This window comes from Stylophora pistillata, chromosome 1 (assembly GCF_964205215.1).
Source record: "Stylophora pistillata chromosome 1, jaStyPist1.2, whole genome shotgun sequence".
In the NCBI taxonomy this organism is placed as follows: Eukaryota; Metazoa; Cnidaria; class Anthozoa; order Scleractinia; family Pocilloporidae; genus Stylophora; species Stylophora pistillata.
In genome coordinates this window covers 43147971-43173792 of record NC_142519.1, presented here as the reverse complement: position 1 = coordinate 43173792, position 25822 = coordinate 43147971, and the positions used below count along the sequence as shown (strand labels likewise).

Genomic DNA, 25822 nt, shown 5'->3' with positions numbered 1-25822 from the left:
AGCTCAGCGGCTATTTATGGCGGGCTCAGTTTCCTTCAAGATGGCGGTCGAGATGAAGATTCCAAGTGTCGATGCTTATCAAAGTGACGGAATTATTTTCTCACCGACAAAGCTAATAATTGGATCTGTCGGACAGAAACCTCCAAGGTCCTGCTTCTACCATGGCTGCAACAGATGGATGTCTCTAAGCCTTGTTCAAAATTACGCACGTTTCAAAGCCATGCTTCAGGAATGTTTTCAACTTGGCGCGCGCTGGAACGTGTTGCTGTCAGCCAAGTCACGAGAATCAAGGACATGCAGGTAGATGAGGCTCTTTTCCCTGGGGATCATAAATAATTGACGGTGTTCACAAATTCTGCGTGGCAAAAGATTGGCGTTAAGATCAAGAAGTCTTGCGTATCAGTTAGACTTCTGGTAACCTTTTTTTGTTTCTCCTTTCTCAGGAACTGTTTTGGATTGCGTTTGTATTCATCTCGTCCTCTGAATCAAAACATTTGGCAACAAGTTCCAAACAATTTGCCTCATAATGGCTTAAGAGGAAGAGGACAATCCAAGTGAAACGAGTGGATTTTATCTTATTAGACATATCAATACGTGACAATTATCGAAATTCGATACGATCGCGTACCATTGGATAGGATATAAGCACGCCATTTTGTGTACCGACAGAGACAGATTCAAAAGATTTTTCAGCGTCGACTGCCTAAATCTGACGTTCCATTAACATTCCGATTGCTTTTTGTGGCTTCTATCATGCCTTCAATAAGTCCTGTTCAGTCACTTAGTCCAGATCACGACAAGGAGTTGAAAGAGGACGACGATCAAACCTCCGAAATTTCTGGCCCTTTAAAATCACGGTTCTCTCCAAGCTCGACTTTCAGCGAGAGACTAAAGGCCGCCCGGAAACTGATTCCTTCCTACCCTGGTAGAGCAAAATTAGTTCGATCAGTGAGTGAGAGTAGCACTTTGGCGACGAAGACAGACGACGAGAGAATACATTCTAGAGCAGGAAATGAAAGTTGCGCAACGAGTCAAGATTTTGGGACGTTTTTCCGAGAGCACGCCATCATGGTAGAATAGTGAGTGGGTTTTTCTTCTCTTATTCACTGATTAAATGGCGCATGAAATAGTAATAGTAAACGATTCCACTATTGTATTTGTAAGAACAAAGACCGCTCCCTTTTACTATTTTCTGATTACCATACCTATGCTTTCTCTATCCAAAGTGTTATAAGGTTAACGAAAACGTCCAAGTACATATAGGTAGTAACTCTCATATTCTCATGTTTAAAGGGCCAAGTATGAGGAAACGAATTTCCTTTGGACAACAGCTTGGCCAGTAGTTGATTTTCATAATACTCTGATAGGTTTGAATTACCACAAATGAAACGAGAGTTCACTGTTGGCTCGTCAGACTAGGATTTGCCAATTGTAAAACTTGGTCCATATGTGATTGGTTTACGATTAAAGAACACTTAATCCGGGAGTAAAGCTGGGAAATTAAAAGATTTTCTTCCCAAAATCTGTGGGGCAATAGTTAAAGGAAGAATTTCTGTGGGAGCAAATAGTTTTAGAAATGATTTTGTTAGTTATACATTTCATTGGACAGGTAATTTAGGGTGTACAGTATCTCACCACTGCTACAACCCAAGAAGAACCAAAATAACAAAATATGACTGTGGAATGACTTACCTTTTTGCTGTGCATCAGTTCAGATCATAAAAAAGAACCATTCAAAATTTTTGTAGGATGCAGTATATCATTTGATATTACTGGTAAAAAATAATAGTTTATTTTGAGCACATCACATCATTAAAATCTCAATGCTGTATAAGTAATTTAGGATCCAGTGAAACCTCTGCAATAATTTTTTGTAATGTATAAAGAAACTAAGTAAAGTACTAGATTTACATGCTCAAAGATAATTTAAATAAAACACTGTTTTGAAGTCCACAATTATTCAAAAATATCAATAGATGAGGGGGTTTTGTACGTCTAATGGAAGGTCAGTCCAACACATGGGTACACAAGATGAAAAAGCATGACCACCATATTTCTTTGTCCTAAGCATTAGCTTATAAAGTCACGGGTTGTCTGTAGTGTTTGAGCAAAGATGCCTGTTAGGTAGATGTAAGACTAGTAAATTGGCCGCAGTACTTACATGCAGGAGCAAGACCATTAATTTTAATACCTTGTAGGTGGCTATAGAAGAATCTTACAATGATAGGTTTATGCACAGGCAGCCAGTGTAGCTTACAGAGAATTGGAATGATGTATTCCATTTTACTTGGTTTTGGAATTAGTTGGCAGCTGAGTTCTGAATGGGTGTCTGGTGTAAGGAAATATTTTTCCTCACCCTGGTAGGCTTATGAAAAAAGCAGGCAACTCTTAAGATATCCATCTGTATTATCCTCTCTGTAGCAAGATTATGGGAAGAAATCCTCTCTCAGGAGTTTATGTAATACCGTCACTGAAGTCTCTACAAGGTCAGTTCTCTACTGATGGTGTAAAATAAGGCTCTTTCATATAGTACAGTGTTCACATCTAGCAGTGTGTACATCAAGTACAGTGCGTAATACAAAATTGTTAAACTGTTATTTTATTGTTAAATTGTTATTTTTACATCATGAATGTTGTGTTTTGATATTTTTAGAAGACTACAATTTATAACATTCAAACAATATTGTATTCAAACCCTTTAATTGTAAAATATGTTAGGTTTTCTTGTTCTGGTATTCATTATGATCATCGAAGCTTAATTTCTCTCAAACATTGATCAGAAGTTCATTAGGCCAACTGAAAACGTTTTCATTACTTGCATGGAAAGGTAGATGCAAGCAGCGGTAAGAAAGATTTATGGCCTGGTGGCCCCTGGCACCTTACTTTAGCTCTTGGGTGACTCAGGAATTTTTTTTTTTCATACAAAGCATATGCAGGGCACCCTGGATTTCACAGTTCAGAGCACTGGGCTCGATTCAATTTTCCTTAGAGCACAGCCTTGTTTATGTGATTCAGAGTTACAGTTGAGAACGGTACATGTATAATTTTATTTACTTTAGTCTGGCATGGAGTAATATTCGTCAGAGCTGGGCCTTACAGAGATGGCATCTTCAGGTTTATAATTATTCTTCAAGATGAGTAAGTGAAAATGATGCAATCATAAAGTTGATGAGGTCAATTTAATTGGTGATGTGTTTTGCAAAATTATCATTGTTCGATTATGTATTTGTTTACAAGCTTCAATTTTATTTGTAGAGATAAGTCCAATTATGTCAAGGCTGCTTTAAAAGGAGTTCTTGAAGTGATTATTGATAATTAAATTAAATAGAATTAAAAAATAAAACTAAATTTAAAATGGACCATATTTCAAGTTCACAGCCATTTACAACATATTCTAATGTAAAAAGCAAGTTATTTAAAAAAACAATGAAAAACAGTCTTGCAAATATTTTTTTAGTTTCTTAAAATTGTTACCAGAAAGAACAGCTGTAATAGCAAGGAAAACACTTGTGATCAGTAGCCTTAATTCCCGTTTTAGAATCAAAGAAAGGTTTTTCAGTTCATTGTATATTTTATTATATATCAAGATATAATGATATACTTGATGTAAATTTGTTATTTCTTATCTTGTCACCAGTTTCCCTGACAGTCGACCTCTTCTAAAATTGACTATGCCTTTGTTTCATCCACAAGTTAATCCAGTGAATGGGTATGGAACAAAACACTCGTCTATGGTTTGGAAAAAATTGCTGTTAACTTTACGGGCTTTTATACTAAAGGATACCACATATTTCCATCATTTATCCAGGATGATTACAAAATAAATATTTTCATTGTAATAATAATTCTCAATTATCCATAAAGAAGATACTGTGGTTCTTTTGAGCTATACAGTATATAACTGCTTACTGGATTTCTCGGCTTTCCTTTTTTTGGCTCTGATTTACATGACTGTAGTATTATCTTCAATGACATTCTATGACTTTCACTTTGAAAGATAAATTTGAATTTTGTGACCTTTGAGGTTCTCCTGAAAGTATTTTAAAATGCAGGATTGTATGAATATGAAGAGTGTACAATGTGCCAATGGCATCATAGAAAAGTTCATGCAGCAAAGTTTGTGAATTCATGCTACAGTTATCAAGCTTGTGTGGTCTCAAATCCAATGTCCTGTTTTCAAACACTAGTTTCTGGAGCTGCAAGTAACAGAACAGCTATCTTTTTGTGGCCTTGAGACTATGCAGCTCAAAACTCCCAACAAGCCATCTTCACAGAACATAAAGAGCAGTGCAAGTACAATTAAATTGTTCCATCCTGTAGCTTCAGTTGTAACCCAGTTTTTTTTTTTTTCTTCTAGCGTTCTCAATCTGGATGTGTCATTTCCTGAATGGGAAAGGGGTAAAAACAGTATATGGTGAGTGTGTTTCATACTATAATAATAATTTATTTCCACATGCATGATAATAAGTGCTCTAACATTATTACAAATACATACTTGTATATCTTAGTAGAAGTTTTGGTGTGTAATATCACTGAGTACTTTTACAAGTTGTGCTGTATTTTGACGAGCTCCTAGGGCGAGTCAAAATACAAACAACGAATAAAAATACTCAGCAATAATACACAACAAAACGTTTAATAAGAGATTTTTTAACCAACATACCAAATTATTATTTCAGTTCGGCCAAATTTTCTGAATATTTCTGGAGTACAAAATATCAAGAGGTATTTGTACTCATTTTGCGTGTTATTTATAATGTACGAAGCACAGTTGGATAATAATACTGACCATAGTCTGGTAGACTGTGGCCTTAAGGGTAGTGGCTATGAGAATTACACACATTTGATTCTTGTGTTGCCCAAGATTCTCTTATGAATTAAAGCTACATATTCTGACTCTTTCAGGCAAGTCCTTAAATTTATGAAAAGTTGCTTCTATAGCATAGACACCTGGGGTGCTACAAATGAACAAGCTGTTAATCTGTAAGTGAAAGTATTACAGTAGTTATATGGGAGATAATTCTCTTTAGCTGTATGGTTTTGTTTTTGCTGCTGTTGTTCTGCACTAAGTTTACTCATTGATTGACAAAAAACACATTTCAGATGGCCAGTTTCTTTGTCAGGTCTGTAAGGCTTACACCAGGCAAAAGGACTCCTGATTTCTTTGAATTCATAAGTTATGTCCTACCCAGTAATATAGGGATACAAGATAATAAGATAATTGTAATCTCCAGCAGATAAGGCCTGCTGGAGATGAAGCACTAACTTCATATTAACCAAGGGTGAGGTTTGTATTGGAGAATATTGGCCCAGGGTCATGGCTGTATGGACTGAGCTTGGCAAGATACATCTGTAAGCACAAAAACAACCCAGGGCCAGTATTCCTCAATGCCATTTGCAAAGGTGAGGTCAGTAAGAAGTTAATTGTATGGCTCGTGAATCAAACAACTTGTTTATTTTCAATGAATGAGTTGCCAGAAATCAGATCCTAGAGCGTGCACAATGATTTCTCGGTTTTCCATATGGCAAACACTGCAACAAAAGGTTGCTTCAATTTCCAAATAAAGGACTTTAGAGATAGATCATTGCTTTTTTGCTGTTGTTTTATCGTAAATGGATTTAGGTACTGGTAGTATTGACACAAGGGAAGCGTATAAGGTTTTTGTTTGAATAACCATGAAATGTAGCATAAAACAGACCAATAAACTTCTCTCCTTGCATGAAATGTTCTCATAATGGTCTTTTCATTTGAGATTTTAATGTAATTCACTTCTATCAATTTATTTAGAGTACATGATAGCTTTGAAGAATTCAAAGAAAGAGCAAAGCAATGTGCAGCAGAAGCCTTAGATTTATTTGATTCTGAGGTTAAACAAGACAGCAGCTCAGGTAAGGGATTTTTTTTCTCAAAGAATGATGCTGGCAATTTTAATTATTTAACTCCTTTAGCACTATTATCTTATGTCTGTGATAATCCACATTCCATTTCATTCATTTTTAGTATTTTATCCAGTCCATGACAAAGCTCAGTCATGTCATTATGCTATCAGACATTTCTCTCAGTGTTGAGATAAACAAGGTCTGCTTTTAGTCTCTAATACATGACTTTGTATGTAAGCCATTGTATCTAATTTGACAGATGATGATGGAAATGTGTTGCGGCAGAAGAATCTCAGTGATTTGGCATTCATGGAAGGCAAACGAATGATGCTAGCTAAGGTGAGATTGAATTTAGTGTTAACTTATTCATATTTACTGTAATATTGCTGTCGCGTGATATGCTACTGTACAATATAATTATGTACTAAATGGACAATTACATTGAGGTGTTTGTACATCATGGTTCCCTGGTTCCTTGCCTAAAGTACATTATTATGTGGTTTGAACCCCTTGAAGGGTGACAATCATTTGTGAGCTGTTATTTACCAAATGAAGAAAGTTCAGTAAAAGAACATTCTCAGTGACTGTGACTGCTTTTTCAACAACTCAAGCAGATGTCATATGAGCCTGGAGTTTCCTGCTTCATCTTCCAACAAGTTTCATGTATTGATTCAAAAAGTTAATATTAATATCATGGTACATTTTTTAATTTAACAGGAACACACTTTCTTGGATAACAGAGATTTACCATTCTAAACAACAAGCAAATGGAGCTGTTTTCCTCATCAACCTAACTGAAATGTGATATATTTTAAACCCTGTACCATAAAAATTTTCAAATTGAAATGGAAATAGTTATAAGAACTGCTTCTATGTAGCATAATTATCACATATTTGCCTGAAATGCCAAATCTGAATAGTTATGGACATTTTTGTACAAGAGGTCTAGACAAGTTTGACTCTGAATTTTTTCTGTACATGCTAATAACAGTGATAACTAATATTATAACTTATGCTACTCTGTACAGTATGTGTTCACAAAATAATGTGTATTCAATATACATCACTCTCTTCTCCTGAGCACTTGATAATTACTGCTTCTTATAATGCAGAATACTGTCAATATTAGGCTGCTGGAACTCAGTGACTGGAGCTTAATATTATGTGGTCATTGGCAGAATATTTGTTCGCTTGTTTTATTAGTGTAACTTGTTAATTTTAAACCTTTTAGTTATCTCAGTTTAACTTCAGAAGTATTTCTGAAATGTGATGATTTTCATCCCTTAAACTCAATAAAGTTTTATTTATTATCAGTGTGTCTTTATCATAAGACCACAAACGTTTAAGTCAAAGGATCTATTTGAAAAGCATACATGTATGTCTTTACTCATTAAGCTGTAGGGTCTAAAAGTTACAAATTATGCAAAGTAAGAAATGAAAAAGATCAATTTTATTATTTCCCAAAAGCTCTTGGATAAATAATTAGGAATTAAAAATGTACTCCAACTGTAAACAACAAGCAAATGTAATACCACACTGTTTAAACTTATTAATTTGTAGTTTTTGTTACATAAATATTAAGTAAGTAATAATGGATTTCTGTAAGTGTTAAGACTTTTCAAAAGCAAGTGAGCACAGCAGATATTTACTCAAGGAAATTAAATGTTCTGGTCATACAAGTTTTCTTGACTGCTCTTTGCTACTTCCAAATGCTTTTCTTTCGTTTGTAAGAACTTCCATAACCTTCTTCTCCATTCTCTCTAGGGAAATAGTGACTTTATTCAGTGATGAAAATCCTGTTTCAAAGCAAAAACATTACTGTTGATGTATATGTAGTAACAATGTGAATCAAATTCTTAAGAGGAAATGCACAAAAATAAGGCTGTGACTAAAAGTGGGACGGGGACGTGAGACTCGGGAACGTGGGACGCGGGGAATCATGGACGTGGGATGCGGGATGTGATGAAAAAAAAAACACCAGATTTTTGCTCTGAATTTGTAAACGTATAATTTTCGGTGGTCTCGGGAAAGGTATTATTTTATGTTGGAGAGCTTGTCAGTAGCCGCCAATGATCTCCAGCGTTCATAGTTCGGCCGGATATGTTTGTTTTCCTTTTTGACCGCAAGAACTCTGGGCACAGAATAGTTTCAACGTGGGAGGTCTTAGTAAGTAACTGTTGTTTCTTGTTGATCCTACAACATCCGTGCCTTATCCTTGCAAATTTCGATGCTGATTTTTACTTCAGAAAAACCGTTGTCCGAAAATTGCATTTCTATTATTTTCATTCCTAGAATGTGCAGATAATTCTCGTAATGATCTCGTGCTGTAAAGTGAGTGGAAACCCGAGAAAAGCACTTGTGAACAATCCGAAGAAAGGTACAAAAATTACTCTTTATAGCTTTCACATTTCATCACTAGTGACGTTAAACCTATGACAGAAATGGAAAAAATGGAAAGGTGACCGTTATTATATTGTGATATGCCTCCCGCGAACAGCAAACAAAATGTCTGTAGTATCGCCGCGGTCAGGTCTACTAAACAACAACAACACGCGAAGCCGTTAAGAATTTAGTAGACCTGACCGCGATACTACAGACATTTTGTTTGCTGTTCCCGAGACCACCGAAAATTATACTTTTACAAATTCAGCGCAAAAATCGGATGTTGTTTGTTCATCACATCCCCGCGTTCCACGTCCCCGCGTCCCACGTCCCCGAGTCCCACGTCCTCGGCGTCCCCACGTCCCCGTCCCACTTTTAGTCACAGCTAACAAACCGTGCAGAAAGGTGACGAGTGCACATGGAAAGTAAAGAAGTACTTTCAGATAAGTGATACGAGGATACCTATCTTTCGAGTTAGGAACCGAGTTGGGAACCGAGGTAGGAACCGAGTTAGGAACCGAGTTAGGAACCGAGTTGGGAACCGAGTTGAACAGAGTTGGGAACCAAGTTGGAAACCGAGTTGGGAACCGAGTTGCAGGAACCGAGTTGGGAACCGAAGTTTTCCGACGATTGATTTTCACCAATTTTTCGCCGTCTTTCGGTCCAGTCCTAAACCCCGCACCGCCATCGTAGCCTTAATTTTTTTAAATACGAGTTTTTCCCCATTAGTTGCCTTTGACTCTAGGAAACCTTTCAAGGTAAGTCTTAGAGAAACAAAGTTAGAGTTTGTTGCTGACGTCGTCAAAATGGCGAAGAATATCAGGAAAATCCAGATTTGGCCACCAAGAGAAGTCTATCGCAATTTTAAGTAGGGGACTCCAAGTTTCGTACTTCTCCTAGGGCTTGATGAGAAACGGCGGCATTTCAAATTTCACATAAATCGGTTGCAAGTGAGCGGAGAAATCGTTGAAAAACGGATACAAAATCACGTATGCAAATGAGGTTCTGAAACATGGAAAAACGCCTGTAAAGACAAGTTTGGATGGCAATTTCTCATAGGGGTTTAACTCTTGGGCTACATGTCGTTAAGATAACAGAGTGCATCGACAGTTGTCAGCGCTGGCGAAATCTGAAGGTCATAAGTCAAAAATCACATGATTTATGACGTCGTGAGAATGACGCAGAAGATCAGGAAACTTCAGATTTGGCCACCGAGAGAAGTCTCTCGCAATTTTAAGGAGACGACTCCAGGTTTCGTACTACTCCTGGGACTTGATGAGAAACGGCGGCATTTCAAATTTCCCGCCAATCGATTAAAAGCGGGTGAGTAAAAACCTGGAATGAAAAACCTGGGGCAGATTGACGTAAAAACATGGTGGCAGATAAGTACGGCTTAGTTCTGTGATCGGGGGCGATTTAAGCCGTCAGTCTTTCGTACTCTTCCAAGCGCTTGAGGAGAAACTTCCGCATTTCAAGTTTCACGGCAATCGGTTGAAAGCCGGCGGAGTAATCAGTGAAAAGCCTCGAGCAGGGATCGTGTTGCGATCGATGGAAAAACGATCGTAAACAGATCTTTGTATTACAATTTGTCAATGGCGTTTCTCTTTCAAGCCATTTGCCTCGGGCAAGACAAAGTCAATCGACATATCTCCGACTGAGGTACTCGGCTGTGAAACTCCTACCTTTAAACGCACGTGACTTATGATGTGCTCAAAACGGAAGAAGAAAGCACTTGTATGCAAATTGGTTGTTCTTGGTATGGTTTTACGGCGAATATGAGAAATCTAGCGGGGGATTTCTAGTACAGGGCTCGTGTTGTCTCTTTCAATTTACCCTATTTTGTCAATAGTCATAATCGATGATCATTTAATTAATTATTAACTCGGATCCTAACTCGGATCCTAACTCGGATCCTAACTCGGATCCTAACTCGGTTCCTAACTCGGATCCTAACTCGGTTTCTAACTCGGTTCCCAACTCGGTTGTTAGTTTATCTCAAGTGATACTACACACAACAAACGAAATGACAACAAGAGTATTACTTTTAGACCGAAAAAACTGTTTAACAGATCTCATCACGTGGAGACGGACACGTAGAAAGCCTAAAAAATGCCAATGTCGCTTAGACGTTTCAAATATTCGTCTCTTTTGTTGGAGGAATCAGAGTTGAATATGGCATTCCCAAACGTATTATCTTGCACTGTTTGAATGATTTCTGTATTTTTCCCGGCAAACTCGCCCCGTTGAAGGCTGTTCAGTAAAGATGGCTCAAATTCTTGCCAGAACGTCTCAGAAGCTTAGAAAGATCTTGCTTCGCGGCGTAAACTCACTCATTAAATTTCTTCTCGTCCTCAAGAACATCACTATGTCCCCGCAGCAAGCCGTATTTGTCAGGTACGTGTTCCAAATTGTGTTGAAGTGCTTGTTTGATATTTTTTTGGACTTAAACACTTCTTTCGAGTTCCTCTTTGAAGTTGTTTTTAATTCTTTTTTAAGAAGTTTTTATACCTAACTTTTCTAGATAAAAATTTAGCGAAAATTTTAAAACTCCCACTCCGTTGTTTCAGTGTGAATGATTGCACGCTCCTCGGCAAACATGAACCCTCTAAACCTTAAGAGTGACCAGCATCTAATTTCTCCTTACAATATCACCCCTGAATCACACAGCAAGGTCAGGAGAATTAAGGAAATTATCACCAACGCAAAAAGCTCTTGATTGTTACCTAAATTCTCTCTGCCAGCACCATAGGAAATGTATAGAGAACAGTAAAGAGAACATGCATTCTGATGTTAGGTTAGGGTGTAAAGAGTTAAGCAATTGCACAGCAACGGGTTAACACTCGTTACACTCCAATAATAAGTTTCATACTTGGTCTTTCAGTTTTAAAACCTATTTCCAATTCATCTTATGGTAACATTATTAATTGTTAAAAGTGTGGTGTTTTCCGAGGATTTCCAGCCCTTATAAGAGTCATAAAAGTACATGTACAAGAATTTTTGTGTGTTTGATATATCCAATCAGCTGCTGACTCGTCACTCGCCTTTCACACCACTCTATCAGGTTGATGAGTGAAAGGAAATGCATTCACCATTCTCAATCAGAGGCCATTGGCGACATTTTCTTGTAAATGAAGGTCTATGGTGTTTATGTGATAAAAACAAAATAATACATAGTTGCCTGAAGATATGGTCTGCTAATTTCTCTCCTTGTGTTGAACTCAATATTTCATGAGCGAGTGCAGCAAACAAGAAACTCAAGTGAATATGAAACAGTTCATAATCTCTCAAGGTTACCGTGCACCTTCAGGGATGTCTCGCGTGCAAGCGATGTAGCGCGTCCGGTTTAAACTGTAGATATCTAAACCCCTAAATCAAATTAAAGCTTATAGGACAGGCTATCAGACTATAGCAAACATTTTGAAAAAAAATTAATTGCCGAATTTTTCACGACTTCTAAATGCGAGCGCCCGACTCACCTTTTGAATGTTACATGTCAAAGCGAATTTTGTTTTTCGCTTATTTAATGTGTCCTCCGTTTCCGGGGCCAAAGCGCTAAAAACACGTGTCTCCAATTCGTCATATTCAATTTCAGTGAAAAGTTACAGAACATTTTTGAAATAGGATTAAAAAAGTGTGGAGTGATCATACAAAAATCGCTCTCGAAAAAAAAGTATTTAGAGATAAAAAATTCGGAGATAATTTTCTGTTTTTTATATGTAAAACTAGCTACTGTCAAAATTTGAGAGCAATCGAACAAATTCCCTTTGACTTGTAGCTCTTAAAAGTGTCCCCTTCTGGTAAAAAGATTGTTCCGAGAAAACAGCGCTGAAAAAATTTTCCTGCTTCGCAAACAAACTCCGCCCACAAACACGTTCAACTGGGTTCTCAGATAACTGAGCCAATCAGCGCTTGGAAAGTTTACTTCCGTTTGCCTCCTTGTGAAATTTACGCGCGTAATCTTCAATCAACCCTTATTTTTTCGCATTGCGCTCAAAGCGAACAGAATTTTTTTGGCTGCTCGTTTTTTAATACCGTAATAAAAGATAAAAAAGGCGGTCAAGGCTCGCTCTAAAGGGGGCGGACGAGGTGGACGAAGGAAAACCGCGGTGGCTTCTAACGAAGAAAGAAACTTTAAACAAGAGATGCTTGCAGCGATGGCGACAATTGGGTACGTCTTGGCAAATCCTTCATATAAAAATTATTTGCAACGTATTTCGGTGCGAAGATTTTGACTTCCCAGTCCAAACATGCCCATTATCTTTGTAAGCTAAAACCTACCAAAAATCTAAGGTCTTTCACCGTATAACTGTAACTAACTGTGGACCTTACCATGCTTGTTTGAATGACGAACGTTCTCTTATTTACGGTTCACTGCATATACGTCAACAGGTTGCCTGCGGCCTGTCAATCAGACACGATAGCTTTACCTCCGGTAAAAACGAAAAACCGTATTTTCTCAGTTTTTTTTTTAGATGAAAGTTCATGCTTAGACATAAATTAACCTAAAAATCAAAATTTCAACAAAATGGTCGGTCTGAAGGTGCACGGTAACCTTAATTGTGGCACATCAGGACAGTTATTAGATATCAAAGGATTGAGAGGATGTTAGATCACGATATAATTGTTCATGTGCAAATTGAAGTGGAAGAGTGAAAACAATTTGGAGTGAAAAGAATTTGCTTTGACGTCTTCCAGATTGTCACGAGCGTCAAACTCAGCGGAAATTAGGGTTTCATATACATCAGCAATTTGTTGGTCGTCACAGATTTCATGAATTTCTATAATTTTCGAGGTACTAGAGGTATGAACAAGCCTTGGCTTCATTTTTCTGTTTTTTCTCTTTGCCACTGTCATAACCGTGAACTTTCATTATTCCGTTTAATCGGAAAACAAAACAAATTTTGCAATCCTTTCTTAACAAATGTGAGTTTGCAGTTTCGTCGTTGTAATTTACAGTTTATCAAAGGAAATATTAACAATCTTTCTCACAAGTTGAAGATGAATATTTTATTTCAATTTTACCGTCTGTGGTTGAATTAGAAATAAAGTCTCATCTACATTTTTACGATCTCTTGTTTACTGAAAATTATTCGCTCCGACGAAGGGCTAACGCTCGAAACGTCAGCTTTTGTAATCGTTACGGTGGCCAGTTCACCATTTCAACTTTGTTGATATATCCAAATTATCCTGAAGATTATGTTTATTTTTATGGCAACATTTTCACTTCTCCATTTCCGTTAATAAAACTGTCAATGTTTACAATCCTGGTTGCAACAATGATTTCATTTTCCTTTTCATCTTCCACTGAGTTGTTTAGGAAAGTTTTCGGTCATTTCATTTTATTAGGAATCAAATTCAATGAGAAACAAATCGTAGCACTCGGAGGTATCCATTTAAATTTTTCGCGGAACAAAGTAAGATCTACCGAATGCACTCGACGCGACTTTATTATTGATGGGGTGTCGACTTCACCATCCTCCTTTCGCTCGTTAAATAAAATTTTTTTGACCACTTTCGGCAAGAGTCCTTCCATCCGAACATTTTCCTAACTACTTTCAAGAAGTAAACTTTCCATTTTTGTTTCTCAAACAACCACTCTCGCTGGAAACAATAGAGGTGCCGACAATTTTGAAACGCTTTTGGCGGCAATGTTTGTTTATAACTCGCCCGTGGACCTGATCGCGCGCGCTATCGCTTATTTCTCTCGCGAGTAATTAGCTTGCGTGCATCTTGGAATCCATTCTCCGCGCGGTAAAAAAAAACCCTTTCGGGCCTCTTTAAATGAATTACGAAAGCGAGGTGCAGGTATCCCCTCAGGCAGGAGAGGAACTGATATGGTTGGCAGACAGCTTGATGGCTTGGAACGGCAAGGCCTTGGAGAATGGGGACCCAGATCTAACAATAGAGACAGATGCTTCCCTTCTAGGGTGGGGAGCTGTCTGCAATGGAATACGTACGGAAGGCCTTTGAACACAATCCAAAAGACTACTCCCCACAACTGCCAAGAGTTTATGGGAGGGGCTTTCGCAGTGAAAGCCTTCACTCAACACAAATCTCAAGCGAAGGTTCTGTTGCTCATAGACAATGTAACAGCAGTGACTTATATCAACAAAATGGGGGGCACTAGGTCCCCCATTCTATCAAGTCTTGCCTCCGAACTGCGGTCTTGGTGTCTTCAACGCCAAAACATAATGGCGCGACATATTCTAGGAATCTAAAACTTCCAGGCCGACCAGGAGTCGCGTACTGTTGTAGACCACTCCGACTGGAAGCTCAGACCAGAAATTTTCCAATGTATTCAGAGACTTTTGGGTCCCCTGGAAATAGATCTCTTTGCATCCCGCCTATCGTACCAGATCCCAAGGTACACAAGCTGGAGGCCAGATCCAGGGGCAGACACAATGGATGCTTTTACCATGGACTGGGGTCAGTTGACGGGGTATGCCTTTCCCCCTTTCGCATTAGTAGGGAGATGCCTAAAACAAGTCATTCTCCAACAAGTTCAGAAATTGGTCATAGTAACCCCAGTATGGGAAACCCAGCCTTGGTACCCATTAGTCCAACGTTGTGTCGACTTCCCTCGGTTACTTCCACAACCTGTAGATCTGTTGACCAGGCAGGGGGAAAATCACCCCCTAACCCACCTTCAGTTAGCAGGAAGGCTTGTCTCAACCGTTCATACTCAGAGACAGGCATTTCTGGAGAGGCTGGAACACGGCTCATAGCTGCATGGCGAAAAAACACTTCAAGTGCCTATGGGGCAGCTTGGCAAACGTGGGCTAGCTGGTGTAATCAACAACAGATTAATCCCATCTCAGCCCCTTTATCAGCAGTTTTAGATTTCATTACAAGAGAATTGAACTCGGGCAAGGCATACCGATCAATTAATGTCTATCGTTCAGCAATATCCATGACCCACCTAACCACTGGTTCTCTGAGGGTTGGCGAACATCCATTGGCTTGTCAAGTTATGAAGGGTATATTCAACAAGAGACCTCCTCTTCCACGATACACTCAAACAGGGAAGGTTCATCAGGTTACTAGCTACTTAGAAGGCCTTGGTGGTAATTCAGAATTGTCATTGAAACAACTGTCTGAGAAACTAGTGGTCCTGCTGGCCCTCACATCTGCTGAATAAGGGTCTGAATTGGTTGCACATGACCTCATATTCAGACGTTTTTACCCTTAAAGGGTTTCTTTAACTCTCCCCCAATTAACAATTAACAAAAAAAGTCATGTATCGGAAATCCTGCCAAAACCTCATTTCATGCCAGTTTACCTTCTAATGCTAGATTGTGCCCTATTAAATGTCTAGGAGATTATGAGAAACGCACAGAAGCCTTTCGACCCAATGCTTCTAACGCAAACGTCTCAAACATGCAAGCTATTTGTCTCTTACATCCGCCCATACAGACCAGTGTCATCTTCCACCCTTGCTCGGTGGATGAAAGAAGCTTTAGGTGCGGCTAAAGTTGATACTTCTATATTCAAAGCCCACTCATCACGGGGTGCGGCAGCCACTTTACCTCAAAATCTTTACCTCAAATTTTAACTCTGGCAGATTGGTCAGGTCCTTCGACCTTTAACAAGTTCTATTAACACCCAAGCTTTGATGCTCAACCGGGCCAAGCTATACTAGGATCTTCAAAATGAGTCATAGCAGAAGAGCCTTTAAACAGAAACTGTTATATGGAGGTGACTGTTCTGAGGTATAATCACAGATTATGCAAGGGCTGCTTGCAGCCTGTAGTATCATGTGGATTATACGAAGATAAAGGAGACGACATATAAAGTTTCCCTCCCTCCCGCCTCAATATTTGGACTCGTTTTGTTGTTGTTTGTTTGTTTGTTATCTTGCAGATCCGCTCATTATAAATGGCGCCGAACAGAGGGACCACTGACCGTATATGGCCTATGGAGGGTTGCCGCTGGCCTATTGATATTTTTGTTTTGTTTTATTGCTGTAAGGCCGCTGTTAGGAGCGAATAAAAGTTGGTAACACTGTTATATGTCGTCTCCTTTATCTTCGTATAATCCACACTATTAAAAGCTGAATCATTGGATAATGCAATTGAAGACTTTTTATTGGCTCAGCCATTATGGTATATGAGCCAATATACCATAATCTACAAATATGGTAAGCGTACGCTTCAGCTTAAAATTAAAAGGGGGCTAAAAAATTGAATGAAATTTAATAATTTAATATGCCATTTTTAATAAAACAATTATTCCACCCGCGCTTGTTGGATATGAGATAATTATTGCCAACTCGGCGCTACGCACCTCGTTGGCTATCTATCATCTGCTATCCAACAAGCGCTCATGGAATAATTGTTAATTAAAGTACAGGCTGCAAGCAGCCCTTGCATAATCTGTGATTATTAAGGCAGTTCAATTGATGCACTGGAAGTTTTCATTAAACAAAATTCACTCATGACCTCTAAGCTGGTAGATGTACATCTAACATCAGTATGCATATTCTCGATGTACTGTCTTATACATCTTTTTAGGGAACTGAAAAGGAGAATTTGTTAACATTTCAGAGCTTCTTAATTTGGTGATGATTTCCTTTATTCTAGTGACCTTACTGTTTGATTCAGGGGTGATTGTGAGGAGAAATTTGATGCTAGTCATTCTTAGGGGTCAATGGGTTAATGGATAGTTATCTACAATAAACCACAAATTTTTATTTTATTTTATTTATTTAGGCAGATATGCTTGACAATATACAGTGACTTCACTGGCTAGTTGACAGTTGGCCAACACAGATTTGACTGATACATATCACTCAGTTGATGTTCATCTTCCTGTCTTTCTGCATTAATTCAGCAACACCTTTTTTCTTTCAAGTTGTACAAGCTTCTGCATAATTTACTTAAGAGTAGAAAGAGCAAAAAATCCAAATGAATAAATAAGTGAGCCAGATACACATGCATCATCTGACCTGAGCACTTGGTGCATGCGTGCAGTGGGGTAAATCAAATTATGGCATAACATTGTTAAGCAATGCGGCCATCTACTAATTACTTAAGATATAGCATTTTTTTTTGAGCAAATCATGAGTAAGATATCAAAAGCAACTTGAAATTGGATAAATATGACTCAAGGCCTACAATTGTTAAACTACGCAACCATCTATTAAACATGGTTGAAGTTACCATGATTGTGATGAGAACAATTCATGAGCAAGATATCATTAGTAAATTCAGATGGAATATTTATGATTCATGGCTTTAAGCATTGTAATACAACATAGCCATCTACTAAACATATCAGATGTAACCACTGTAATGACAAAATCATGAGTAAGACAACTTCAGGTTGAACAAAAATGATTCATGGTTTAGCGTTGCTATACAACACAGCCTGCTACTGAATGCTTACAATGGAAAAGATAATGAAGGTACCGGTAACTTCAAATTGAATAAATGCAAATTATGGCTTATCATTGCTATACAACAGCCATCTACAGAATATATCATAAGATGTTAAGATTGCATTAAACAAATCATAAGTAAGAAAACAATATGTGGTAACTGATTGAAATTGAATTATTATGACTCATGGCTTGACATTGTCGTGCAACACAGTCATCTACTGAGTGTCTCAGATGTTTAGATTGAATTGAACAAATCATAACTAAGGTATTGATATCAGTGTTAGATTGAATAAATACCATGTATGGCTTAACATTGCCAAACAACACAGCCATGTACTTAAAATCTTACCAGTTTTAACAAATGACAAGTAAATATAGGGAGTGACAAATAATCTTTTCTCTAGCAGCCTATAGTTTGCCTGCTGTTCTGATCAGACCCTATATATAAACACCTCCACATGTTGCCACTTTTTCTGCACCTGACACTAACTGAACTGAAATTCAATCTACATCTGAAATAATTATATAAAAGACTACTCAAAAGTTATCTATTTATCAAGAAAAAGCCCTTAGAGATTAATGCGAAGGGTAACTGTATCTGCCAGCCTTTTGGAATGACGTTTTGAGTTGGTAACTTTACGGCATTCACTCCAAAAAGGGACAGGAAACACTGTTTGTCTATTTTAAAGCTCACTCTCATTAATAAAGAATAATCTTAAATGTTATTACAAAGGACAGAGATGGGCTTTTAAAATAGTTTAGTTTTAACAGTTCAAAGCTTTCTTACAGCTGAAGCATAGTTAATAGACTATGGCTGAAGGAAGTCAACATGCTTTTGATTTGTAATAGTACATGTATGAAGTGCTGCATATATAGCCCAAACTCAAGCGAGACAACTAGTATCCCTAGGAAGTAATCCTCTCAAATGACCCATTTTCGTTACATTTATCCAAACGAATATTTAACTACAGTATTATATTTAGCGTGACACCGGCACTTAAAACAACAAGCTTGTATTTTGACACCATTTACGAAAACTACTGCAGGTGCCTTGATAACTACTTTATCGATTTCGAAGTAAAATTGTTCCACAAAGAATACACTCATCTGAGAATAGAGTGTTGTTGATTACACACTCGTTTCTTTTAGACCATCCAGCGCTTCGTAAAAGTGATCAAGATCGCAGTCATCGTCAAACGTGGCCAGCGGTGCTCTTGGAGACTCTCGCCCTGAGGCTGCTGGGAGATTGTCATCTGCTTGGTGTTTATCTGTTGCATAATAACAGGACACAGGGATGAAAGAAGAAGTGTAGTAAAGTTCCATGTATGAAACCCTTACGCTGTGCTCAGAGTAATTCATAGCGAGATTGTTATATAAACTGGCGCACCGAAGCTCGACACAAACCTCACAAAAGAGCTTCCCGAGAACACCTCGTCGCTTTGCAGAAAAGAAAACCGCACAAAGGCTTTCCGATGAGAAAAAATTTTTCTCAGAATTGGAATAAACCGCTGAATGTTGCTAGGCTGGGTAGGGAAGGTGACAAAATTGTAGAAACTAAAAATTTGTGTAGTGATTAATGAGGAGCTGATGTTCACCATTAGTCCTCCAAATTGATGGAAAAAAAACCTTTTAAATATGTCAAAGTTGTTGTTTTTTAAGAGGAAGCAGAGGGATGGTAAACATACCCTTATTCATAATAAACTGTTCGTCTTCTCCAGCTTCATCGTCCATGTTATTTTCATCTTGCTCTTCAGATTCTTCCAAACCCCCTTTTAGTTCTTCTTCTTGTTTGTCAGACTCATCTTCAATGTTATCTTCATTTTGCCCTTTGGATTCTTTACACTCGTTTTCCGATTCATCTTGTTCTTGTTGTTGTTCAGATTCTTTTTCTCGTTTTTCAGGTTCGTCTTTCTGCTCTGATGGGTCTTGGTGGTCTTCCTCCGGTTGTTCATCCTGTTCAGTCTCATCTCTCTCTTCAGGCTCTTCGTGATCGGTCTGCTCTGCGTTCTGGACATGCGCACTTTGATCTTTTGATTCGTCATCAGTGTCATCGCTGTCATCACTTTCTGCGTCTCGATGGATTTGAACTGGAAAGAAAAAAATTGTAAGTAAAAAGTGCTCTGTACTGCAAGTCCTACTTCCTAAAGTACAAATTATAGTCTATCAGTTACCATCAAAGGGTGCATCATAACATTTTAGTGATCTTGTGTAATTTTTTTTTAACAGTCTTAACTGGAACAACAATGTTGGTCGCAGCTCTATTAAGTAAAAACAATTTAGTTAGCACTGCTGATAACGTAGTTTCTCCATTAAACATCAGCGGCGTTTCGTTTAAACTTTACCGGGTAACCCTGGCGTTTAAATGAAGCTGACGGATATCAACGGGATTTAATTTCCTGTCATTTTATATGTTTTTTTTTTCTTCGCCCATCCCGGCCTCCGACCCAAGGGGTAGTTGGTTGACAAGGTACGATTTTTTCACTTTCTCACTGACACTTAAGGGCAGAACCTCTATTTACGCCTCGATCGAGCGACTTTCCCCCATATTTACTTGAGCTGAGTAAATGTTTCGTACCTTCTTCGATGACTCTCATTTCCATGCCCTCATCTTGGCCTTTAAAAAACAATAATGGTATTAATCAAACATTTTCAAACGGCATTTACCCTCATGACTGTAAAATCAGTGAGCTAATCGGTCTACCATAAAAGAAGTAATAATCAGCGTCTCCAAAGATAGTCAGTTTTTTTAAGATAATCATGCAGAAGTGCAATCGCCAGAAGGTTATCGCGCGGCAAAAACACTTAATCAGATCTCCAGAACTATTGACATTTAGTGAAACGAAATTGCAAGTTAAGTACTAAAATCAATTAAAGCTGACATCACAGAGGACCACTCTTAAACATGCAAATCCAAGCAGGGCTCTGATGATGACTTCGAAACCCCTACAGGTTGTCGAAACGTCGGTCGTTGAAAAAACCTTGTAACCGAAAGCAGTTCTTTCCAGTACTACCCTCAACCGAGGAAAATCAAACCAATTAAAATTAACTTGTAAAGGTTGTCTCTGGGCGTTGCTTAAAGTGAGAAATGAATTTCTCATACCTATGGTTGTTCGGCAGACATAGACTGTACAAAACATTACTTGACCTAATATCAACGTTAATTATATTTTGACGTAAACCTCAGTAGAAGGGTTTTTTTTGAGAAACCGCGTCTTAAATGTAAAACAAAATGATAGTCCTTATTTCTCAAAGATGTGGTTTTCGATAAACTTACTTTCATTGTTTTGATTTCGTCCACACTTTTGCATCAAATAGCCCAACAACTGCTGGAATTTAGGACTCAGAACACGTCGTACCTAGATGCAAGCCATCAAGAACAAATAATAGACAGTCAAAGACTGCATGTGGTTACTGGGGAAGCACAAGTTTTATGGCATTGAAAAAAAAAAAAAAACTAGGGGTTGGATAATGACGCTAGCGCGTAGAGTTGCGGAATATTTGTATCACGTGCGAAAACGCATCCTACATATTTAAGGGTACCCTGTTCCACAAGAGAAAGATGATTCAAGAACTGAAGTATTGTCTGGTTGACATTCAACCAGCAATAAAATGGTAGCCAATAATCACTGTATTAACAATAATAATAATAATAATAATAATAATAATAATAATACTAACAATGTTAATATAATGATAATGATTTAACTGAAGAGGCTAGCTCCAAAGACTCATGATTTCCAATCCTCTGGGCTCCAAAATTAAACACCTATGCTTCTTTTAATTCGCCTGTGAATCATAGATAATTTTCCTATTCATTGCAATTCCATTTTTTTAAGGCTCTTTTTTTTCTGCAAAAAAAGTATTCGGTCATTCTGTGTTCTAACATATTACGCAATTCCGCCGATCCACTGTTCTACCGTTTCTCAGTTCTCCCGTTCCACCATTCTTTTGAATAACTCAAGGAATAGTATTTCGCAGCTTAGTCGCCTGACAAATTTAGCAGCTCCTTTCGGCTTAAGTCGCTGATTCGAACAGAAAAATGTTCCCTTTTCAAAGGAGAAAAAATTCCTCGAAGCCTCCATTTTGTGCAGATCCCACCAATTGAGATATTCAGGCAAGAAAAGTTTTGATTTAAATTGCGCGTCGGTGGATTATTTTCTCATTATTTGGATTTGTTTATCGTTAAAAGGTAATAAGTTCATGAGGCGTTCTTTTTTTTGGGAGGGTTTTTTGTGCGGGAAGTTTTTTGTTCTGGAAGATCGAGGACAATCCGAAAACATTCAAATATCAAATACCCCAAATTTTCCTTTTTACTTAACCTGGTTCATTTTATATTCTTCACGGCATGGAACGAATATTTATGAAAGTATCATTTAAATGTCAGCTTATCTACCAGCAGAAACAAGTTGAAGCAAAAATATATGAAGGTTGCGAGTTATTACCTGTTTTGTTGATAAAGTGTAGAGAATGGGATTGATGGCAGAGTTAACCGGCAGAACAAAGACTGCGATCCAAACTGCCAGGTCACCAGGTGTACGGAAAGATTTTTCTAGGAGAGACCTCATTCCAATCACCACGATAGGCAGCCAGCAGACACAGTCGGTAAGAACGATGAAAAACACTCTTTTGGCGAGCGAAGCCTCCCTCCTCAGATTGGCTGCCCTTTTCTTGGCTTTCATTTTCCTCTCTCTTTCGGTTCCTTGCTGAGCCAGGCGCCTGTTTGATGTGCAGGACTGATAGATAATCATCGAATAGGCCACAATGACAAAGAACACAAGCGAAAAGTTTAGCCCAACAAACATGGCGACAGAGTATTCCCAGCCTGAGGGCTTATCAGCGGAAAGCTGCAATGGTAGACAAACAACTGATCTGCCATAAAAGTGGTGACCTTTTTGGCGACTACCAAAGTAGACGATGCCCACCGTGGGAATAAATGCAATTATGCCACCAACGATCCAGATAAGAAGGCACAATAGGTGCGTAACCTTGATTGTAAGGGACTTTCCACGATAGGGAAACAGAATATTCTTAACCCGGTCGGCGGAGAGCAAACAAATTGTCATTACAGACACCTCACTTGACAACACGGCAATGGCACCTGTTATCTGACATGACAAACTTGAACGCCAGTTATAATCATGCAAGAAATACTGCCCTGCCCAAATGGCATCCATCACACCTATTATGATAAGGTAGACACCCATCAGTCCATCAGACCCGGCCAAATGTATCAACATGATAGACTGTATTTTGTTTTTCTTCTTCGTCTCCTTAAACACCAGCCGCCACACGATCACAAACACAGCACCAAGCAACGACATAATTCCAACCACCCAGAGACATATCCGAGGAGCTCTATTTCTGAACATAGTTTCACAACTGGCGAAGCTGTCGACATAAGCAAAGTCACAATCTGCGTCCTCCTTCTTCAAATGGCAACACATCAGGTTTGTGTCTACAGTCCTACGGTTCATAAAAAGAGTTGAAATGTATCACAAAAGAGGAAAAAAAGTGGAAAATTTTGATTCGTCACAATATCTGAACTTAAGACAATGGAAGGGTGATAGTAATACTCTACATGCTACCTTATTATATACAGATGAAAGAAAATTTTCAATTGGACATCTCCAGACATCCGGAATATGCCACTGACTTACGCTGTTGTCAACTTTTCCATGTTCGAGAAGAAACCGGCCGGTAGTTCTCGCATTTCGTTGTAATGGAGGTAACTGCAAATTAAACGACAGCGATTCAAGTTAACATCACTCGCTAATTTATAAAGATGCCGCTGTCTTGAGCATGAGTATTTTCAAGCTTTGTGTTCTCATCTTTTCTTTGCTCCACCCAATTCTTACCTCCCCCCAAAAATTAAACACTGAACACTTTATGAGACTCCCTGGGATTTAGAGGGGAAGGAAGGAACAAGTTTGCCTCAGTTTCGTTGATATCCATACAGTTAGCGCCCTAAGTAATGGGAAAAATAGGCATCTTGAAAGATGAGAGAGCAAGTAACCAAGACCTCTTTTCCAACATAGTCACACTTATCTTAATAGGAATGATTCATTGCTGTGTACGCAAAACATACCTAATATCTAGAGATGTGTATACATACGATATTACTGTAATCTACTTGAGTGGGAACGTTTAATTGAGAGGAAGCCCTGATTTAATTTTTCTCAAAAGTATTTCAATGGCCAGATGTGATTGTTTTCGGGAGTATAAAACTCGCGTGTGAATAACGGTAGAAGTATCTATGGGTAATTTGAATAACGCAACTCTCAACTTGCATGATTCGGCCAATTAGATTACGTGTCCGTGAAGATGGTGGGAGGGACGCTTATCCGAGAATTAAGGGCACTCTCACTTGAATGTGGAATTAACTCTCGGTGAGGTTTAATCACACCTACGCCTTGAATGGTACCAGTTTGTTCATACTCACAGGAATCGAATACTTGGCGCGATATCTTTGAATTGCTCGTTGCTCACTGTGCGGATTTTGTTGAAATAAAAGCTCCTGCAAATGACAATAGAATGAAAGAGTAACTCCTTCATGACAAACATGATAACATAAATTTAGATTAAAAGAAGTAGAATGAGTGACTGCGAGTGAGCACAAGTAACACCGAATAACCACGAGCGACCTCGAGCGACCACGAGCGACCACGAGTGACCACGAGTTACCACGAGTGACCACAAGTGGGTACGAGTGACCACAGGTGGGTACGAGTGACTATAAGTGACCGCAAGTGACCACGAGTGACCCCAAGTGGGTAAGAGTGACCACGAGTGACCACGGGTATCCACGAGTGACCATGATTGACCACGAGTGACCACGAATGACCACAAGTGGGTGCGAGTGACCACAGGTGGGTACGAGTGACTATAAGTGACCACGAGTGACCACGAGTGACCACGAGTGACCCCAGGTGGGTAAGAGTGACCACGAGTGACCACGGGTATCCACGAGTGACCATGATTGACCACGAGTGACCACGAATGACCACAAGTGGGTGCGAGTGACCACAGGTGGGTACGAGTGACTATAAGTGACCACGAGTGACCACGAGTGACCCCAGGTGGGTAAGAGTGACCACGAGTGACCACGGGTATCCACGAGTGACCATGATTGACCACGAGTAACCACATGGCTAAGAGTGAGCATGAGTAACCCTGAATGACCATGAGCGACCACGGGTGGCCACTACTTGCCATGATTGACTCCGTCAAGAGCAACTAGTTAGTAAGCAGTAATCAGAGGAAGGGAGGGGTGGTATCATCTTCCTGCTTCCCACCACACTAATCTTTTAGCCTGTTTCAATCACTCGTCGCCCGTCTTCGTCAACTTCGTTTTTCTTTGTTTTCGCTGTTTTGGTTTATCTTTTGTTTTATATTTCAACGTATTTTTCGGTATTTATAGCTCATTTACTTTCCATTCATTTTCGTAACCTTCCTTTTGTCTCAGCATTCTAGGCGAATATGAGCTCATTACGTAACATTTTTGACAGCCAAGTAGCTCTGGGACCTTTCCTTTAAATGAAGGAAGTGATACATTGCTTGCATATGTCAGTCTTCGGAAATGGTTTATCTACGGTGAAACTATAAGTTTTCAGATGAAATCACTTAGTGACAATGAAATTATGTCCCTCAAAAATATGACTTCATCCCCTTGATCACGCCACTCGTGGTTGTTAGTGGTCACTCGTGGCCACTCGCGGTCAGTCGTTGTCACTCGTGTGTACTTTTTGACACAACCTTCTCAAATGACGGAGATGCAGAACATGCCGACGACTGCACTCACACAAGACCCCAGTTTTGCAGAGCTTCACTAGCGTCGATTAAAAACGATTATGAGAAACAGAGACTTACATGGACTGCATGTTTGTCAAGCCTTTAAAAACTCCAGGTGACAGGTACTGAATGTTGTTTTCATAAACAGCCCTCGAATGACAAAGACAGATTATTATCACTCAGAGTACAGAAAACTCTTGAAGCAAACTTCCATTGTGAAAAACTGTTAATAGCTTCATCGACTTTTCCATGTCTAATTACAAAATATCTTTATAAACTATGTGACAGTGAGGAGTTGATTGAAAATAGACAAAGACTTCACTGCTAGGGACTAGTTAAAAAATTAGGTGAAGGCAGTTAGCGATTGCCTTGCTTAATCCGAGTATCAGTACA

General features: G+C 38.8%; 2 protein-coding genes across 3 annotated transcripts in view; one reads left to right on the top strand and one right to left on the bottom strand.

Moving 5' to 3' along the window:
- Positions 1-50: 50 nt before the first annotated feature.
- LOC111336468 (AKT-interacting protein-like) lies at positions 51-7559 on the top strand. Of its 2 annotated transcripts, XM_088758073.1 has the most exons (10): positions 51-300; positions 444-1079; positions 2422-2486; positions 3060-3138; positions 3638-3709; positions 4358-4414; positions 4906-4983; positions 5789-5889; positions 6140-6219; positions 6598-7559. In XM_088758073.1, the coding sequence occupies exons 2-10, from the start codon at positions 754-756 to the stop codon at positions 6634-6636; spliced, it is 897 nt and encodes a 298-aa protein (XP_088614199.1). In that variant the 5' UTR covers positions 51-300; positions 444-753; the 3' UTR covers positions 6637-7559. The 2 variants fall into 2 exon arrangements, with proteins under 2 accessions (XP_088614199.1, XP_088614192.1); XM_088758066.1 differs by lacking the exon at positions 51-300 and having other exon boundaries at positions 351-1079.
- Positions 7560-18769: 11210 nt separating this feature from the next.
- LOC111325904 (uncharacterized) overlaps positions 18770-25822 on the bottom strand; it is a 217500-nt gene continuing 210447 nt past the window's right edge. The window contains exons 22-29 of the mRNA XM_088758057.1: positions 25508-25579; positions 24081-24155; positions 23299-23370; positions 22084-23104; positions 20916-20997; positions 20217-20255; positions 19327-19728; positions 18770-18909 (exon numbers count right to left, since the gene is read on the bottom strand). Of these exons, the coding sequence (XP_088614183.1) occupies positions 18770-18909; positions 19327-19728; positions 20217-20255; positions 20916-20997; positions 22084-23104; positions 23299-23370; positions 24081-24155; positions 25508-25579 (1903 nt within the window). The remainder of the gene's footprint in view (positions 18910-19326; positions 19729-20216; positions 20256-20915; positions 20998-22083; positions 23105-23298; positions 23371-24080; positions 24156-25507; positions 25580-25822) is intronic.

Bases quoted from the DNA above. Each gene is read 5' to 3' on its own strand.
- LOC111336468 (XM_088758073.1), top strand. From the start codon at position 754: ATGCCTTCAATAAGTCCTGTTCAGTCACTTAGTCCAGATCACGACAAG. The intron at 2,487-3,059 runs GTCAGTTCTCTA...TATTTACTTTAG, and splicing joins GTCACTGAAGTCTCTACAAG to TCTGGCATGGAGTAATATTC. The intron at 4,415-4,905 runs GTGAGTGTGTTT...TGACTCTTTCAG, and splicing joins AGGGGTAAAAACAGTATATG to GCAAGTCCTTAAATTTATGA.